Raw genomic sequence first — 15,898 nt, forward strand, 5'->3', positions numbered from 1 at the left:
GCACGTAACCCCCATATATTCTTTGAATTCCCAGTCAGACAATGGCACTATATACCAGTAGCAAAAATTGTGGGTGCACGTAACCCCAATATATTCTTTGAATTCCCAGTGAGACAATGGCACTATATACCAGTAGCAAAAATTGTGGGTGCACGTAACCCCAATATATTCTTTGAATTCCCAGTCAGACAATGGCACTATATACCAGTAGCAAAAATAGTGGGTGTATATAGCCCCAATTCTATTGCTAGGGGACTTGCAGGGTATTTCTGAGGTGAAGGTGGGGGGGCACACCGTTGGAACGGGGATTTGGGGTGTATATATGGGGTATACGGGAATACACTGTCAGTGTGTTCCATTCAGGATCCTGGGAAAGCTGGGTTGCGGCGATTGAGCCCGTCAGTGCCACGTTACACTGACAAGCTTCTCCCTGGAATTGAAGTTATATGTAAGCCCAATATATTCTTTGAATTCCCAGTGAGACAATGGCACTATATGGCAGTAGCAAAAATAGTGGGTGTATATAGCCCCAATTCTATTGCTAGGGGACTTGCAGGGTATTTCTGGGGTGAAGGTGGGGGGGCACATCGTTGGAACGGGTATCGGGGGTATATATCGGGTATACGGGAATACACTGTCAGTGTATTCCATTCAGGATCCGCGGAAAGCTGGGTTGCGGCGATTGAGCCCGTCAGTGCCGCGTTACACTGACAAGCTTCTCCCTGGAATTTAGCTCTTATAAGAGCTGTTGGTTGTCTTCTCCTTCCTATCCTAGCCTGTCCCTGCCTACCCAGAATCTAACCCCTAGCTAACTGGACGGAAACCTCCGTCCCCGGTGAATTGCAAGCTCAGAATGACGCGAAGCTGGGTGTCGCTGTTCTTTTAAATTAGAGGTCACATGTTTTCGGCAGCCAATGGGTTTTGCCTTTTTTCAACGTCACCGGTGTCGTAGTTCCTGTCCCACCTACCCTGCGCTGTTATTGGAGCAAAAAAGGCGCCAGGGAAGGTGGGAGGGGAATCGAGTAATGGCGCACTTTACCACGCGGTGTTCGATTCGATTCGAACATGCCGAACAGCCTAATATCCGATCGAACATGAGTTCGATAGAACACTGTTCGCTCATCTCTAGAAATTACACATTGCGTCACTCACCTCCCCAGGGCTCTGGCGTGTCCTGTTTGGGCCTGTTCTGGCATGCTGAATAACTGTAAAGGTGATGTGACCTAAATAGTCTCCATTAATTGTCAACAAGATAAAATGCCTTATTAATTGCAATTTTGATTTAGGTCATAATCACCAACCTCTTTTGTAGACTAAATGCAGAAATATGAATATTGTTCATTAAAACCATAATAATATATTGTTTAAAAAATTAAAACTGCAGTATTTGTTTCTAAAGTAGTGGTTTGTAAAAAGCATTTACCCTTGAAGTGTTTTGTTTGTGTTCACAGGTCAGTGAAGCAGGAGTTCATCGTCCTCATGTTGGTGGAATTCATGGGCGCAGCAATGATGGTGCATATTCTCTGGTGTTAGCTGGTGGATTTGAAGATGAAGTGGTATGTGTTATACATTTCAAGATAAGCCTTAGTTTCCACGCTCTGAAGTGTACAATAATGAATAGATTCATATTTTTATTGTTTTTATTAGGACCGAGGGGATGAGTTCACTTATACAGGAAGTGGTGGTCGAGATCTTTCTGGCAACAAAAGAATTGGAGAGCACTCGTTTGATCAAACATTGACTCATATGAACAGGTCAGCAATATTTCTAAGCTTACATATCAATTCATTGCCTCAGTACTGTTCTAGTCATTATATGTAATAAACTTTAGTAAGCTTTTGTTCCAGTTCTATTCCTATTTCTAATTTTACACAGTCTTCTTTACAGCTAACCCAGCATTTCAAATCAGCCCCACACATAGGTTATGACCAACTGAATCAAACTGTTTCCTCCTTGTTTATCGATGCCTCCAGTGCCTAGATATTGCGGTTTGTCAATATGCAAATTAGCTTTTTGCAGCAGTGAGGGCATTGCCGATTTCCTCTTTGAGCGCACACAGCAGGAGAGTGCTGGTCGTGACCTGCAGGTAGACTATGGACCAGTTGGAGACAGACAAGTGGTCTGTCCCAAGACGACTGGATTCCAAAAGGGACTTGGTTAAGCTCAGTGTGAGCCAGACTGCTAAAAGTTAGTTAGGGTTCAAGAAGTGAGGTATTGCCCTGTGTGTGGACTAGGCTGTTTTGTTATTTTTGTTCCCACTGCCATTTACAAGATGAATAAAGCCATTTCTTTCATATTGCTGTTACCTGCTATGCTGTTTATTTGGCACCCAGCGCACAAATACCTCTGTTAAGTCCCGGAAATTGCTACTTTTGATGCTAAACTACCCCCAATTTTCACAACAGTTAAGATAGGTTAGGGTATCCTGAATCAATCTTTGCAGCTGGGTTGATATGCTGAATTTTGGTGACAGTCTCCCTTGAAATGATTGGGATAACAAAAACTATAGGACTGTGCTTATGTGTAAAGCTTTATTAATTTGTAGGAGAACAAGAGTGACCACTTACAATATAATACTGATCATCCTTCTTCTATAACATTGCTAGATTGTTTAAAGCCTGTAATCGTGGAGCCTTGACAAAGATTATAATGGTTTGTTATTTATTAACCATTGTTCACCTGGCTTGATCTGTTTTCCTTTGTTATATCACAGTAGTTTGGGGTTTTGTTTTTGTTTGTTTTTTGTCCATTTCCTTTTATATTACAATCAGGGGTGCTCGTTTTATCTTTGTGTATTTTTTGTTTGCTGTGCAATGGTTTAAATTTACACATTTCAGAGGGGAATTACAATTGGAAAAATGAGGTAAGTTCACAGTGGATGTTCGCACTGGGAGTTTGTGGCACGGGTCCACCACCTTTTTGGTTAAAGAGCAAAATTATTGACTTTTTTTTTTTTTTTTTTTTTTTTTTAAATCCGCGTATGTTACAGTCTTACTGGACATATATATTAAACTTGTATAGAAAATCGTTTGAGCATTGCAACACATTTGAATTCAAATAAGTGAGCTGTAATGTACCCTAAATCTCTGCTTTACAACTTCACAGTCTTTTAGGTGGGACAAGAGTAAACCACAAGCAGACCTCTCACTCCCGACATAGGACTGCGTAGTGCAGAATTATCACTGTAGCACTTTACTATATACTTTTTGTGTTATGTCTCTGTCCATTGTTATAGTTTCTCCCCAGAGATATGAGACTTGCCTCTTAAAGAATGGGTGCAGGTGGCTAAAAAATAAGTCATTAAAGGGGTTTTCCAGGAAATGGAGAAAACCGTGGGGTGCCATGGGGAGGTGTAAATTTTTATTTTTTTTTAATTGACTTGCCTGTCCCTGGCACTGCATTGTCTACTGTCTCTTTAGTTTCATGCCATAAAAAGTGCTATGAAAATATTAAATCTGTGTCAAGGAAGTAGTAGGAGGGAGGGATGGGGTGAACAAATGTGGAACGTACACATAACAATTTAACATCTTATCAACACCTTAAAATTGAACCCACAAATCTTAAAAATCTAACATAACAGCCTTGTACCATACCTACTAGCCTGAACAATCAATATCTGCAAAACTTTCAAGTCATGATTTAAAGTGCCGATATCTAAAAACCATAACTTTAGACATAATGTACAAGTTCGACTGACCTATTATTTAGCTGCCTTTGAAATGGTGTCACTCCAGTAATGTCTAAATTGAGTACAATCTAGTGACTTGTAATATGGGGTGCAAAATATTAGTATCCTTTATGTATAAATGTACAGTACAGACCAAAAGTTTGGACACACCTTCTCATTCAAAGAGTTTTCTGTATTTTCATGACTAGGAAAATTGTAGACTCATACTGAAGGCATCAAAACTATGAATTACCACATGTGGAATTATATACTTAACAAAAAAGTGTGACACAACTGAAAATGTTTTGTATTCTAGGTTCTTCAAAGTAGCCACCTTTTGCTTTGATTACTGCTTTGCACACTCTTAGCATTCTCTTGATGAACTTCAAGAGGTAGTCTTTGCTGACATAGCCTTATGGGTCACTTTTTTCATGACAATTTTGATTTTTCTGTCGCATTATAGGAAACCGTGCACTCCAGAATTCTGGTGTTTAAAAGTGCAAAATTGTTCCAACCTCCCTTTAGGGAGTGGGTGGCATAGAAAGTGGAGCAACATATAAGGACAGACGTGTTAGATTTATAAACCCACCAAATTTATCAAAAATCATGGAATATTTGATAAATTTGGTGCACATTATATCAACACAGACTCCAGCAAAACTAACGTCCCAGTTTGTTGAATCTCTCACAGTCTACTGACAAAATTCCATTAACTATTTCTGTGCAAAATTGAAGGGAAAAAAAAATTATAAATTTTTCTTTCATTCTAAACTATGAGCTGTGAATCATATAACATGTTAATTTTATTCTGCACATTAGCACAATTACCAACATTCTGAGAGAGACAATCTTTTTCTAATTGTACAATTTTTGGGTTATATGAAGCTTTTTGAGCACTAGATTTTACTTTTTGGAGGTCATGTGACCAAAAAAAAAAAAAAAAAAAAAGCAATTGTGTCTTAATTTATATTTCTATAACAGTTTTGTGAATGTATACAGTGCATTATATAGTGAAAGCTTTCAGTGACATTCATTTTAAAGGCTTTATTTATTTATGCATTTTAACAAACGTAAGAAGTGCAACAAGCATTTGTTGTAGTGGTGAATAATAATATCACAGCAAAATGTTATAAATAGGGCAGCATACCAGTGGTGCAGATGCATCAATCATAGCCATGTATAAGGCATATGGTATGACCCACCAGCACTCCCTGTACCCCAGACAATGCAACATGCACACTAACCATTCACACATGCTCAACACCCAGATCTCCCTCCACCATTTAATAATGGATAGACCTACTGTGCAGTCTGTGATTTCCAGCTCATACATCCAAATATCAACCAAAACTGATAGAGGAACATTCATATTGATAAGTTGAAGCCAATGTTCCAATGAGGGTTTCTCAGTTGCTTTCCAGGTCATAATAATCATTTTCCTTGCAGAGAAATGGTTAAATTGGAAAAATAACTTATCATAATACCCTTGCACTACATTGTTATTAATACCGAAGAGACATTTGAGGGGCAAGGAATTAAGGAAACTCAAAGTGATGAAGGAGAAATGCCACCTCCTTTGACCAAAGGGGGGATATCTTGGGGTCCTATCATATGCAGTGTTAAAAAGGTTCCTTGGCAATGGAAGAAAGTATCAGATTCAGAGATACCCTATGCATTCAAATCGTCAAATAAATACAATGAATGAGTTTTGAAAAGCTTCTAGGACTCTTTGTTCTTATGTAAAAGTGGACAGAATTTAGAACCAAGCAAACGCTTTCCTGATGGTATTTCATGATGTATAAGTATCTGCCTTTATATCTCAGTAATGAGGACACTATTAATTCTGATTGATCAAATACAAATGTACAAATGTATTTACTGAAATGCAGCCCCAGACTTCAAAGAACCTCCAACATTGATTCCTCCAGGCACTCATTATTGTAGGAAACTGTATTCTTTTCTTGACCGACCACTGCGTCCACAGTCAAAATGAATAGTGTCCTCAATGCTGAGAAATGCGAGCAAATACTTGTCCATCATAACATACCATCATGGAGGTGCCCAAATTTATTCTGAAGCAGTACAACAATCCCAAACATGCTGCCAACCTCATTAAGAACTATCTTCAGTGTAAAGATCAAGCAGTTCCAAAAATAGGGCAGGACACTTCTGTTTCCTATGGCTTATTTTTTTTTCCGCAAATAGAAAATGAACTGTGTACCTGCATGGAAATGAAATTGGAGGTGGAATTTTTGCAGTGGATTCTACGGGACAAATCCCAGCGTGTGAACTTACTCTTAATATGGAGCTGGTCCCATACTGAATGTGTACTAGGATTAAGATATATTAAAGAATATGTATAGCTAAGATTTATGTAAACCTATAACTTCAATTGTCACCTACTGTAATCTGTAAGATTGAAAAAAAAAACCAAGTCCATCAAGTTCAGCCTATTTCACTTCAGGGTTACTCTAAGGGAAGACAAAAAATTGCCCCTCCAGACAAAGGGCCATTTTCCTTACCTTAAGGGAAAAATTCCTCTCTGACTTAAATATACTGTGTCCGTGGGATGTGATAACCCATCTAGTTCACAGAACATGTAATATAGTTACACTCAAAAATCGCATCCATAAACCCTTAACTATAGTTACATTATATTGAAAGATTACAAAACATATTTTTCTATAGTTCAAAGTTGATTTACATGTTACTTGTCACTATATTAAAAGTTTCCATTCAGTAATTTATAATGTAGTGAATTTTATAATAATGCATGTATTTTCATCTTGTATATTCTTGTAGGGCTTTGGCCCTAAACTGTGATGCAGGCCTAAATGATAAAGATGGAGCAGAGTCTAAAAACTGGAGAGCGGGAAAGCCTGTCCGAGTTGTTCGAAGCTCAAAAGGTCGTAGGATCAGCAAATATGCACCTGAAGATGGCAACAGATATGATGGCATTTACAAGGTCTTCCACCCTAGAGGAATAACTGCTTTTTTTTTTTTTTTTTTTTTTAAATAATATAAGCTGCTAGAACCTTTTTTTCACTTTTTTTATTAATTAATAATGAAAACAGAGCATACAAAATGAATACTGTTGAATATTTTTTTTCCTTAAATAGGTGGTGAAATACTGGCCTGAAATAGGCAAGTGTGGGTTTCTGGTTTGGCGCTATCTTTTACGGAGGGATGATGTTGAACCAGCTCCTTGGACAGCAGAGGGCATAGAACGTTCAAAGAAGCTTGGACTAACTTTGCAGGTGAGAAATACAATGTATCAGTGGCATAACTAGGAATGGCTGGGCCCCAAGGTGAACATTTGATATGGACTCCCCCTTTCCCCACAAACTGCATTCCTGCACACACTATTATGCTCCCTAGTAGCCACTACACACACTATTATGTACCATAGTGGCATCTGCATACACTATTCTACCCCATAATGGTCCCCTGCATACACTATTATGCCCCATAGTGGCCCCTGCACACAGTATTATGTCTTGTAGTGGCCCCTGCACACAGTATTATGCCCCATTTTGGACCACCCATGAACAATTATTATACTCTACGGTCCAAAAAGATTGGATATCCAGGGGAGGATACAAACATAAAAAACAATGTTACTTACCTCTCCTGGGCTCCAGTGCACTCCCCGCTGATTTCGGCCTTTTTCTATGTTGGTACAGTTGTCATGTGAGCCAGGCCTGCATCACAACTCCTAATGATGCAGGCCTGGCCCATGTGATGTCTGGGACGTCACCAAACATGCCCAAAGCCTGCTGAAGCGCAGGAGAGGTAAGTAACACTGTTTTTTCATGTTGTCTCACCTCCCCTGGGCCTCTGATCATTATACTCTGGAGTCTGAAAAGACTGGAAGCGCAGGTGGCCATGAGCAGGAGTGGTGATTGGTAAATAAATAGGGTCTGTTACCTGCTGGGGTTACTCCAGTAGGTAACTGCCTGAGATTATCATTTTCTCCCTACAATATATATATTTGGTAAATATCTATTATTCAGTGTTTTGCATTGCATTCAGTTCCCAGAAGGCTATTTGGAGGCTATGGCAAACAAAGAGAAAAAGGATAAAGTTAAGAAGCAGCCTGTGAAATCCGAGCCAAGTAGTCCAGCTAGCCCAAGCAATCAGACTCCTCGAAATGCCACTGGGAACCAGAACAAGCAAGAAGATGCAGAGCAACACAGCCATTCTACCCGTAGCAGCTCCAGACACAGCAGCACCCAAAGCAATGGAAACCAGAAGAGACCCACTGATGATGGTATATTTGTGTGTTTGTATGTATACTGTATGTTAATATATATATGTGTATACAAACTGCAAAGTTACAAACTGCGTCTGGCGTTAAACGGAGCCTGTTACCACATAATTGGCAAATAAACTAATCGCAGTACCTTGTAGGGCTATCAGCACAGTTTACAATTATGTATTTCTTAGGGGGCTTCACACTTGCGCCTGGTGTCTGCCCTGTGTCACTCCGCAGGTTTCCGTCCTCAGCCCCGAGAAACTGGACAGGGGACTGCTACTTGGCGGTCAGTTTTAAAATCCATTCATTTAAATGGCTTCTAAAAGCAAACCGCCAGTGTCCGCCTGCGACCTCTCCGCGGGAAAACCATTTTTTTTTTGGCTGTACACAAAGTCCTGCATGTCCGACTTTGTATCCAGCCAAAAAAAAACAAAACAAAACGGTTTCCCTGCAGAGAGGCTGCAGACGGACACCGGCGGTTTGCTTTTAGAACCCATTCAAATGAATGGGTTTTAAAACTGACTGCCAAGTAGTCTTCTTCCGTCCCATTTTCTCAGGGCTGAGGACGGAAGCCCAGCTGAGTGACACAGGGTGGACAACAGGCCCAAGTGTGAACGCCCCCTTATTTGGGCCTGCTGCTTTTACCCCATGAAAGTTTGGGCATTTGTTGCCAAGATATTCATCTCACATTCAGTTCACAACATGCAAATAAGCAGTTTGGTGCACTGAGGTCAGATCTGTTGCTGTAAACTGCATCCTCTGTCCCCTTTTCCTTTTCTGAGTAACAATGATCTATGCTGAAATCGCCTGTCCCTGTGGTGTTGTATTTGCTCCGGCATATTACAGTAGTTTGGGGCATAGCAGTTTGAAGCACAGTTTGGATCTAACTATGTTGCCAATTTAATATGCTTCACCCTGGTGACAGACTCCCTTTAATAGAAGGAATCTGCAAGCATTGTATTGCACAAGTGAATTTAATGTTAACGTGCCCTACGGAGAGTAAAATAAGAGTTTAAAAAAAAAAAAAGTTTAAATATAGTTTTAGTATAAAAAAAAATTGAAAAGCAACTTTTTTGCATAGAAGAAAAATTGCATCCAAAAATGTCTGAACTTTTTTAAAATACAACATTATTTATCCAACATAGTGAGTACCATAACAAGAAAAAGCACAATGTATGAACTGCCTTTTTTGTCACCTCAACATCCCACCCCCCACCCCTCAACTAAATGGAATAAAAAAATAATCAAAACATTGTGTTTCCCCCAAACAGTACTACTAACAACTATAGCTTGTGTCATGTAGAACACACGCCTTCACAAATCTGTAGATAGACGTATAAAAAGTTATGGGTGTCCAAGTATGTTGGCATAGGTTTTTTGTTTTTTTTTATTGTAAGTGCTAAGCATAATATAAACTATACAAGTTTCCATAATTGTTTTATACTGCAGACCATAACTAACATGTAATATTTGAGTTCACAGTGAATGCTGCAAAAACTATACCTGAAAAACAGGTATAAAATTTGTGTTTAAATACATTAACTAAAACTTTATAAAGTGCCATCAAAAATACAATTTGGCCTATAACAAACAAGCTTGCCAGTAGAAAAGAGAAAAGTTTATGGAAAGTAAAGGGTAAAAAATGAAGAAAAAAAATCTTTTTTTTTTTTTTTTTTTTTTTTTTTTGGTATTGCATTGTACTCATTTTAGGCTAAAGCCCTTTTTCCACTAGGTCTTTACTTTTTTTAAAAAAAAAAAAAAATTTGTTTAGTATGTTTGAAGCTTGCATGTGTTCACGTCCTGTACGTGCCAGGCAAGGACACGGTCATCAAGGAGAGCTCAGTATGTTGCAGTTTTTCCTACTTGCCCCATAAAAGCTTGTTTAAGTGGAATTTGATAACATTTCCCTGAGTGTTTGAGCCTTTAGAAGAATGAGAAAAGAGCTAAAGGCTTATTGAAAAATGTATTTTTGAGAACAATGCTATAATAAATAAAATACATTCAATGTTATCTATAGTATTTAATTAGTGCCTAAAATGTACCCAATATTCTACTGACCTAATTATTTTTCTTCAGATGATGTAGAAGAGGTTATACCACCCAAATTGAGTAAGCGTTCAGATGAAGAAGAACGAGGTGAAGCATTTGAACTCACTGAACAGCAGCATTTGCTCATTAAGGAGGACACTCCTAACCAAAAGCTTTGGGATGAGGTTCTTATCTCTATCAAGGAAGGTCCAGTAAGTGCAAAAACTAAAAAGCCTTACTTCTCTATTTGGGCTTTTAAACTTGTGACCTTGTTCAGCTTTTATATGATGAATTCCATCATGTCTAATATAGTCATGGGTTCCATCAAGTGCACTGTGGTACTACATGAAAACTATAGGTAAGTTTTGAAGAATCACCCCTGAGCAGTCATTTTTACATTTACTTAAAAATATATAATAGGTAACAAGAGTATTGTAATAGAAGAATTGGCATTCCAAGGACTTAATTACTTAATTCACTAATTAAGCATTAGAGCATTTGGTATAGTATCACAAATCTCTGACACAATACAAGAAATTTGTGTGAATAAGGCCTTTGGCTGCATTCTCTCTTCCTGTTTTCAGTAGATAAACCGCAAACGGTTGTTTTATGTATGTGTTCCCATATCTTTTCAGACTTGGGGCACCACTGGTAAAAAAGGTGTGATTTTCATATTGCCCACACCTGTTACTTGCCATAGGTGAGTTTAAACGAGCATCACATGCTTGAAAAAAGTTGTTACCCCACAATTTTGAAAAGGTGCTAACTAGAGATGAGCGAATACTATTCGAAATTCTATCAAACTGCAAGGGGTAAAGCATCGTCCACCAGCCGGCACGCGGCCACTCCCATTCATTCCTATGGAGCGAGGTATTCGAAACTGCAGTTTCGAATACTATCTGCTCATCTCTAGTGCTAACAATTTTGCCTGGGCCATTTTTGGAGTTTTGTGTGAAATTATGTCCAATTTGCCTTTTTTTCTTAGTTTTTTTGTGTTTTTCCATTGCACACAAAGGAAATAATCACAGCACAGTAATCAGACATCTGCCTGGTAACGAGCTGTGCACCTGTGTGTCCATCACATGACACAAAGTATACAGTTCTCGGTTGCTTCTGTACAATGCCTATTTACCCGAAGCCGCTAGTACTGGACTTATGTTGGTGGTTTATACCTACCTATACCATCCTATCTCAAATACTATTTTTCCTGGCTGTGCTATTTTTCCTTGCAGATCTAATAAAACAGGCAATTAAAATGTTCCTTATACAGTTGATCCTGACAGATCCCTGATTTTATGTTTCCAGTGTTTCCAGGAACAGTCATTCTCAATAACAGGGCCTTGTCAAGGGGCCCTAAGGCTATTTTCTGTGATGACCGTTTTCTAGCAGCAATCAGTTTGTTTGATATATCGTATTAAAGCAAATCCCTAACATACAGCACTTTGCCTACAGAAATTGGATTACTCCACAGAAAAAAATAAAAATCATATTTAGCAATATGTGTAATAAATGCGCATTGTAGTGTCCATATTATGGTTGCAATCCTTGTACAGCCAATAGCGATTTGAATAGGTTAAACCCAATAAGTTGGAGTATTTTGGTGGTTGTCCCCATTTTAAAAGCAGCCATTTGAAAATGTTTTTTCTGTAAAGGTTTGTGCTGGTTCAATGATGTTCAGAGGCAATACTTGGATTTCATAATGTAAAATTTAATAATTTGCTGTGCTATTTGCTATATTAGTTTGTTAAAAACATAAAATTGTTTGGTTTTCTAGAAATTTCTGAAAAAAGTTGAACAAACATTTATGTGTGTCTGCTGTCAAGAGTTGGTGTATCAACCTGTCACAACGGCATGCCTCCACAATGTGTGCAAAGTAAGCAATATATATTTATATATATATATTTATACTGTATGTGTAACTAGAAAATGATAGTAGAGCTTTGTGATCAATAGGTAGATATTAGAAACTCCGTAATTTTTACATGTACTTTTATGTAATAACCTATTTCTTTCAGAGATGCTTAATAACCTTTCTTAAGTGTTTCTTTTCTGCTGTTTACACAATAAATAATGGATAACTTTTGTGTTCTTTTATTTTTAGAGCTGCTTGCAACGTTCATTCCGGGCTGAGGTCTACACTTGTCCAGCATGCCGCTATGATCTTGGAAAGACTTACAATATGATTCCAAATAAGGCCCTGCAGATGCTGCTTGACCAGTTTTTTCCTGGTTACAGCAAAGGTCGATGATTTGTTATGCTCACAGAGCATCTCTTTTTGACTTTTTATAAATAGACATTCTTCTAAAATCATGAAAAGGAACGTGGACCAACAGGCACCATGGATTTCAAGCACCACCTTTCTCCATGTCACCATGTCTTCAGTTCTTGGCTGTCTAAGTATCCAAGGTAGTTTGCCCACTAAGGCCACTGATTTGAAAGAAGTTTTTGCAGCATTCTTGCCACTACACCTGATACTTGCTTGTTTTCATCTAACTACCTCAAGACAGAGACGAAAACATGGAGACAAAGAGATGAAGTGATTGGTTACCTTGATGTTCAGCAACTCACACTGCCTCTGGAAGTTGTGCCTGGTCCATTAGTCGTCTTAGCTTCGGTGCCGAGGGGAGTCCACAGTGCGTTGCTGGGCAAAGGCTTGTCGACACCTTTAAGGACTGAAGGGCTCAGTTAGCACTGACAGCACTTAGTTATAAACAGAGATTAGACTAAACAGCAGCAAATACTTTGTACTTTTTTTTTCCTTCCCAATTTCTATTTTTTCCCTCTCTTCTGCAGAGCTGCTTATTTGTACTTTATTACCGTGAGCTTCTTTCTGCTTCATAATTTTTGCCTTATGCAGTTTGACTACTAATTACTAATGAGAACAATATATATGCATTGTTGCTACATTAGTGTAACGTGATCTGTGTTCTAACCCTTTTTTTTTATTTTGTTTTTTTGTTTTTTTTATTGCTCCTAGAGATAATCGCGTCACCCTAGCTTGGTGATTTTTCTTTTCTATACATTGTCACTTTGGTATTAGTTTACAAGCTGTATGCTGTAGTAGAGCCTTGTATCAGTGGTAATACAATCTGCAAATGGGTGATGGTAATAGCTTGGAAAAGGTCTGAAATAGCTTCCTATTGTGATCTCAAATTTTATACACAGTATATTCCCTAAAATATACCTTATTAAATATTTTATGATTCAGATATGTTGCTTATGTTTTTGGCTGACTGTGCTGTGTGCCTGTAGCCTCTTCTACAATTTTTGTGTATTTTCATTTTTTTTTAAATGATGATCCATTTTATATATATATATATATAAAAAAAAAAAGTTTATTTTGTTTTTTGTTACATCAGTTGCGTCTAATTGCTAGAACAAAGTGACTTGTGTATGTGAAAAAAAATAAGCTTTATATGGCAATTTATGCATTACTATAGCTTGAGCACCCTTTAACTTGTAGGTAAAAATAAGAGCAAAAGTTAACATATGTCTTTATCTATTTATGTTGTTTCATTTCTTCTCAGTTCCGCGCTTTTATCAAACTCTGGAACTGAAAAGTTTCAACATAGATTAATAAAGACATTTTTTTTTACTTTTCATTTTCTAAAGGTGTCCATTGTTAAAAATAACAAAAATCACACACACACACACACACACACACACACACACACACACACACACACACACACACTGTAGTATACATTTTTCCTGTATAAAATACACCCAGTCTGCCATGCTATTCAATATGGAAGCCTTTGTGTATCCCACTGTGTTGTCAAAAGAACCTTTGACCTTGGTCAGTTTTAATGGAGGCTTATGGGTCTATATAAGGTATGTGCCAGGCTTGTGAATAGATTGTGAAACATAATCTGATTATTTGGCAAATGACTAAGAAATATTACAGCTATTCTATAATTATAATCCAGCTATACTACACAATTGTATAAATTGTAAATCTATAAAAGCATATGGAATTTGGCAAGTACAAATTATTGAGCAATACGGCCCAAAAAAAATCAGAAACTGCTTTATTGTCAAGGTTTTAGAAAGAAAAAAAAAGTATTGACCATGCAAAAAAAAAGGGTCTAAGAAACTATCACTATTAGAGATGAATGAACACTATTCGGAACAGCGGAAGAGGTCCATTCATTTCTATGGGAGCGTGCTATTTGAAACAGCTGTTTCGAATAGTGTTCGTTCATCTCTAGTCACTATAATTTACTATCAAACATGTAGAAACACAAAGGGAATAGTAACACCCCACTGTAAGAAACAAAAAAGGAGAAACACCGAGCGCCAATGATAGTGTAGTAAATTCGCACGTGAAAAGTGATAAAGACCAAAAGATGGCCTCTTACTTTCTCACGTTATAAGATGCCACAATAACAGAATCAGCCAAAAATAGGATCGTAATGGCAGCAACTACCTCCCCTCTTGTGAACCGAGGTACACAGCAATAATAGAAATATAACGTCCCTCAGGGTCTTGACCCAAATAGCCGTGGAGGTGCTTGTTCACTATAATTAAAGTTTTGGAAGATCTTTGGGCTGACTACTGGTTTTGTGCACACTCTTCCCCATACCTCCACGCGTATTTGGGTCAAGACCCTGAGGGACGTTATATTTCTACCCCACTGTAAGTTCAGACATATCAGGAGAGATAGCAGAGGAAAGGGCACAGTGCAGAATTTTAAAAACATGTTCTGCAGAATTATTATTTTGTGATGGTTTAGTGAAACAGACTTATCAAAATGGCTGACAGATCCACTATAACCTTACATCTCATTACGTTTTACCACTGATAAACTGCACTGTTGATTTAATTTGGGTTTCTTTTTAGTAATAGCCTATATGTTTTTGGTGGGGGATTTTTTTTTGCATAGTTTCATCGAAGAAAAAAAAAATCATGAAAGAAAAAAAATCCTGTATTACCAAACCATCCTAAGTTTATTTTGGCCCATATGGTATTTAGGGGATTCAAAAGATGATGCTCCTCAGCTTTCAAGAGGAAATTGGATTGACCCTTAAATACAGTATTAATCACAGTAATCTTTGAATACCTAAAATTGAGCAAATGTTGAATTGCAGTTGCTTTGTTACTGATATAATAAAACGCTTTACAAAAGTTACATGGCTGCAACACACTAAAGATATATTCCAGTAAAAAAAAAAACAAAGAAAAAAAAAAGTCATTAAAGAGAGTCCACAAGATCTACCCAATTTTCCTCACACCAGGAAGTGGAGAAGACAGGCAACCAGGTGAAACCCTGAAATGGGAAACCTCTTATGCTCAGTGCAATGAGCATATACACTGTGATCAAAAGTATCCAGACACCCCCAAAAACATACGTTTTTCATATTAGATGCATTGTGCTGCCACCTACTGCCAGGTACTCCATATCAGCGACCTCAGTAGACATTAGACATCGTGAGAGAGCAGAATGGGGCACTCCGCGGAACTCACAGACTTTGAATGTGATCAGGTGATTGGGTGCCACACATCACACAGGTCTAAGCCGAACGACGCCTCGCTTGGTGTAAGGAGAGTAAACATTGGACGATTGAACAGAGGAAAAACGTGTGTGGAGTGACGAATCACGGTACACAATGTGGCAATCCGATGGCAGGATGTGGGTATGGCGAATGCCCGGTGAACGTCATCTGCCAGCGTGTGTAGTGCCAACAGTAAAATTCGGAGGCGGTGGTATTATGGTGTGGGCGTGTTTTTCATGGAGGGGGCTTGCACCCATTGTTGTTTTGCATGGCACTATCACAGCACAGGCCTCCATTGATGTTTTAAACACCTTCTTGCTTCGCACTGTTGAAGAGCAATTCGGGGATGGTGATTGCATCTTTCAACACGATCGAGCACCTAGAAATAAATTTTGTCAAAAGACAGGATCACCATAAAATTAATATTTATTAGAGTACAATATAAAAACAGTA

General features: G+C 38.2%; 1 protein-coding gene across 1 annotated transcript in view; it reads left to right on the forward strand.

Annotated features, from left to right (window-relative positions):
* The window catches only part of UHRF2 (ubiquitin like with PHD and ring finger domains 2), an 88,705-nt gene extending 75,546 nt beyond the window's left edge, over window positions 1-13,159 (forward strand). Inside the window, exons 9-16 of the mRNA XM_075278919.1 lie at window positions 1,452-1,556; window positions 1,648-1,754; window positions 6,470-6,632; window positions 6,787-6,924; window positions 7,700-7,937; window positions 9,999-10,162; window positions 11,725-11,823; window positions 12,052-13,159. Of these exons, the coding sequence (XP_075135020.1) occupies window positions 1,452-1,556; window positions 1,648-1,754; window positions 6,470-6,632; window positions 6,787-6,924; window positions 7,700-7,937; window positions 9,999-10,162; window positions 11,725-11,823; window positions 12,052-12,198 (1,161 nt within the window). The 3' untranslated portion in view covers window positions 12,199-13,159. The remainder of the gene's footprint in view (window positions 1-1,451; window positions 1,557-1,647; window positions 1,755-6,469; window positions 6,633-6,786; window positions 6,925-7,699; window positions 7,938-9,998; window positions 10,163-11,724; window positions 11,824-12,051) is intronic.
* The last annotated feature ends 2,739 nt before the right edge of the window (window positions 13,160-15,898 follow it).

Source organism: Leptodactylus fuscus, chromosome 1, assembly GCF_031893055.1.
Source record: "Leptodactylus fuscus isolate aLepFus1 chromosome 1, aLepFus1.hap2, whole genome shotgun sequence".
NCBI classification, from domain to species: domain Eukaryota; kingdom Metazoa; phylum Chordata; class Amphibia; order Anura; family Leptodactylidae; genus Leptodactylus; species Leptodactylus fuscus.